We start from the raw sequence: 4,264 nt of genomic DNA, 5'->3' as shown, positions 1-4,264 counted from the left end.
ATTCATATACTCAGGGAGTACTTTCTGAGTTTTTTACCATGTATAAATACCTGTCCTCAGTTGTTTGGAGGATTAAAGTGCATGTTTCTTGTACTCGAGGTGCTTACAGACTGCTTGGAGAGAGATCAAACATTCATGAATCCTCCAGACAACAAAGCCCTAAAAATGAGAACAGAGAACAGGGTGTTATAGAAAGCAAATGCTAGTGAGGCGAAGGTTATCAAAATTCTACTCATCCTTTAAGGTTCAAAAGGCTCCTCTTCCTGAAGGTGCCTCTTGTTAAGCAATACTTTCTAGAAGTATTGCCTATCTCCTGGGTGAGGACTCCAGTTAACATCTAGCACAGATTAATCCTTAGTGAGTGTCAAAGTGTCCTTCCTTTGTCCTGACCTTTGTTGCATTCATTTGGGTCCTGAGTGGCCTTCAAAGGCACGTTTATTTTTTGGAACTCCAGACCATGCTCATCTTGGAAGGAATGAGGAAGGAGAGGGTGGAGCTGGAAAATAACACAGTCTAAATTAACTACTTGCAATAGGTGTGGGAATATGGAAAGAAGGGCTGCCCTCAGACTGTGAACAAGTAGCAGCCACCCACCCTGTCCTTTCTAAACTGGGGTCGAATGACACCCTGCTCTTCCAATCCTTACCTCTAAGTGGAGGATTATCAATGAGAATATTCACAAGTATTGAAAGCAGCAGGGTATGATTGGGAAAAAATGCTGAACTGAGAGCCCTGAGACCTACCTTAGTCCCAGGTAGCTCTGCCTCTAACTAGCTTCCCCTTGGGCCTCAGTTTCCTCATCCATCAGATGAAGAGTTTGAACTGTTCAATACCCAAAGCCTACAGCTCCCTATAAATGAGAAACCACAAGGTTACTGTGATTATATGTTGGAATTATTCCCCAGTCATGAGTCATCTGTCAATCTCTGATCTTGCAAATACAAATTCCTCCCTAGTGATGGAAATCGAACTTATGGGAAGGTTGTACACACCGACTGTTTGTGTGCAGTACTTTCTGGGAAATTGAGGCAAAGGAAATGGCTCCTAAATCACTCCTGGGATAGAAATGAAAAACAAGACAGGCTATGACATCAGCTACCATTTCCTCTGTGATCAGACTAAATAATACAAATATCAATATTAAATTATGCACTCATACTTTTTATTTTTGCCTTTCATAGCAAATCACAGGGAATCCTTTGCTTTTAGCCTTTAGTGCAAGTTTATGAAGGAAGAACAAGAAAATTGAATACATATTTTCAGGATTTTAGAGCTGCAAGTGATTTTAAAGATTAGACCCAATCTCTCATCATTCCAATAAGGAAAAAAGTGAGGAGTCCAAGATATGAAACAGCTCGCTCCCGTGTTAACTTCCTGAAGTATGTTCTCTCAATTTGCCTTACCTAAACCTATGGTGGTAACTGGACAATACCACAGACTACATGCAAAAAAAAAAAAAAAAAAAAAAAAAGACAAAGACGAAGAAAAGAGCCTAACCTCTTTTAATGAGTTTCCTCTATTTCAACTGGAGCAGCCATGCAAGGGGAAGACAGAGCTCATCAGGAAGAAAATTTCTGTGACAGGAACAGTTCACCCTCCTAGACTCTAGAACCCTATCACCTATCAACTAAACAAATGCTGTTTTAGCATTGGATGAATAAAATTCAAATGCTAATCTGTTCTTTTTACCAGGAAACATTGTTTTTGCTAATTTCTCACCTCTTTGGTTTCTAGTTAATACAAACGTGACACTCAAAAGCATCTCAGTAAAGAAAAAAATTGGTAGTTCTATATGAGAGCTGTTTATCTAAACTTGGTCAGCATTAGAGACCTAAGTTACTGGGATCGCATAAGAACTCATTCCTTGCCAATCCAGTTTGCCTCACTATTCAGATGGATGAGATATGCCTTGTTGTTACATTCTTCCTACCATGGAAAACACACATACTGGCTGTTTTGATATCTGACCACATTTGATAATATTTTGATATCTACTATATACTCAGGACCAGAATATCCTAGAATTCAAAACACATAGATAATTAGAACTGAAAGGGAGTCTTAAGAGTATTCAATCATATCTCCTTTCTTTACAACTAAAGAAAAAGAGTTGCAGAGACTTGTCCCTCATCATATGGCTGGATAGTGGCAGTGACAGATCTAGAGGCCATGTCACCAGTCTTCCTGTCTAGGTTGTTTCCACAGCTGCTGCTGCTTTCCAGGATCAGTGCAGGCTTTCTAAATACCCTCAAAGGGCTTGATGGAGGCTATTCCTTGGGAGTCAGTCCCTCTCATTCCAAAGCTGCCTCTGCTCTTCTACTGCATGAATTATAGATACAAGAGGTTACTAAAGCCTGAAAACACAAATGAGTTCCCTTTCTTGTCCCAATGTCTTACATTGTGTCAATAAAGTGGGTGGATGACAATGCTTATAGTTATCAGCTGCTCCCATAGTAAATTACCATTCCAATTTTTCCAAAATCCATTGCTGTTATGTAATGCACAGTCAAGAAGTAACATTCTGGTTTTGAATTATGTGAGCAGTTCAGTCATCTCATTCATGTCTAAGAATTATATATCGCTAGTTGGCATGCATAATTTGGGGCAGCACTGTTCTGATGATTCTGCAACAAGAAATCTGGTTTTGTTAAACTCTTATGTTCTGACTCCAGTAATGCCTATCCAGGCAGGCAGTAACTGTTAAAGATTAGCAGAGAAGCAGTAGGGTACAGGGGAAAGAAACTTCAATATAACATTATAATTTCTGCATTAGAACCTTGCCTCTGACCATCACTAGCAGAATGACTTTAAGAAGTGCACTTGGTTCTAAGCATCACTCCCATCTGTAAAATGCTGAACTGATTTGAACTTGCTTTATATATACTGTATTACTGGGCAAATGTAAGGATAAGAAATGAGAATACAGCAAGAATATGGAAAGTGTTAAAAACAAAAACTCTTGCCTTTGGGGTCTCACAGACTTAATTAGGTATAAAACCCTGCTCTGCATTTACTAGTTGTGTAATCTTGAACAAATTTCATCATCTTCGTCTTTTTAACTTTTCACGAAAAATTTCAAACACACTTAAAAAAGATAGACTAGAATAATCAAAATGATGTACTAATCATTAGCTTAAGCGATTTTCAGTATTTTGCTAATATCATTTCAGCTCTCTTCCTCAAATTTTTCTCCCTGAGGTATTTTAAAGCACTTTGGGGCAAGTTGCTGTGATAAAGATTTCTATTCTTAAATTTTCTCTTCTAGGAAATGAAGATTACAACATCTAATTCATAGGGTAGAACTGTACTGAGTACTCCATAAATGTTAGCTATTATCACTGTTTTTGGTGGTACCTGTGTGCACTGCCCCGTCCGAGCGTTCAAGCACTTGGCAGCGTAGCGCGCCCGGCTCCAGACAGTCGTTATTAAATGAACAGCCTAAGGGAACCCGAATCCTGCGTTGGTAGGATCACGGTCGCCCCCTTGAGGCAGCCCTCTTCACAACCGCACGGTCAGGACAAGGATTGTCCCTCGCAGCTTCCGTCGCCGCGCGCGAAAATGAGGGGCGGGAACAGGAAACAGGGTTGAGCCCAGTTCCGGGCGCGAGGCGGCCGCTGAGAAGAGCAGAACGCGGCTGCTGGAAGCCGGTGAGGCAGAGCCGCGATGTTCCGTATCGAGGGCCTCGCGCCGAAGCTGGACCCCGAGGAAATGAAACGGAAGATGCGCGAGGACGTGATCTCTTCCATACGGAACTTTCTCATCTACGTGGCCCTGCTGCGAGTCAGTGAGTGTCCTTCCAGGCGGTGGCCGTGAGACCAGCATGGAGCTCGCCAACACCGCCCACTCAACACCACAGGCCTTTGGGGGCCCCTGGCCGAGGTTGAGCTGTCGCAGGGATCAAGGGACTGGCGCGTTGAGGGCAGCGGGCGCATGCGCGGCTTGGGGTCGGAGGATACTGAAATACTTGCGGTGGCCGGGATTGCGTGGTTAATCCAGCCTGGCCCTGCCTTAAGAGCGTTTAAATTAAAAGAGCCTCAAGGGTTATAACCCTGAGCAACAGCCTCGTTTTGCAGACAGACAAATTGAGATCTAGAGTAGAGAAGTGGCTGGCTCAAGGTCATTCAGCAGTTCAGTAAATGATCTTGACCAGGAATCCAGACCTCTTAATATTAGGTTTCCTTCAGTGATAACCTTTGATATCCAAAATATTTGCTTTTTTTGTTTATTTGTATAGTGGATAAAGCAAATAATTGCTTTTGGGGGG

General features: G+C 42.1%; 2 protein-coding genes across 2 annotated transcripts in view; one reads left to right on the top strand and one right to left on the bottom strand.

Annotated features, from left to right (window-relative positions):
- The window catches only part of FRMPD1 (FERM and PDZ domain containing 1), a 130,391-nt gene extending 129,593 nt beyond the window's left edge, over positions 1-798 (bottom strand). Inside the window, exons 1-2 of the mRNA XM_011366218.2 lie at positions 744-798; positions 51-159 (exon numbers count right to left, since the gene is read on the bottom strand). The gene's annotated coding sequence lies outside the window, so the exon portion shown is untranslated. The remainder of the gene's footprint in view (positions 1-50; positions 160-743) is intronic.
- Positions 799-3,581: 2,783 nt separating this feature from the next.
- The window catches only part of TOMM5 (translocase of outer mitochondrial membrane 5), a 4,311-nt gene continuing 3,628 nt past the window's right edge, over positions 3,582-4,264 (top strand). The window contains exon 1 of the mRNA XM_011366216.2: positions 3,582-3,784. Within this exon, the coding sequence (XP_011364518.1) occupies positions 3,664-3,784 (121 nt within the window). The 5' untranslated portion in view covers positions 3,582-3,663. The remainder of the gene's footprint in view (positions 3,785-4,264) is intronic.

This window comes from Pteropus vampyrus, unplaced genomic scaffold (assembly GCF_000151845.1).
Source record: "Pteropus vampyrus isolate Shadow unplaced genomic scaffold, Pvam_2.0 Scaffold123, whole genome shotgun sequence".
Classification (NCBI taxonomy): Eukaryota; Metazoa; Chordata; class Mammalia; order Chiroptera; family Pteropodidae; genus Pteropus; species Pteropus vampyrus.
The sequence above is the reverse complement of the archived record's forward strand: the minus strand, read 5'-3'. Positions and strand labels throughout refer to the sequence as shown.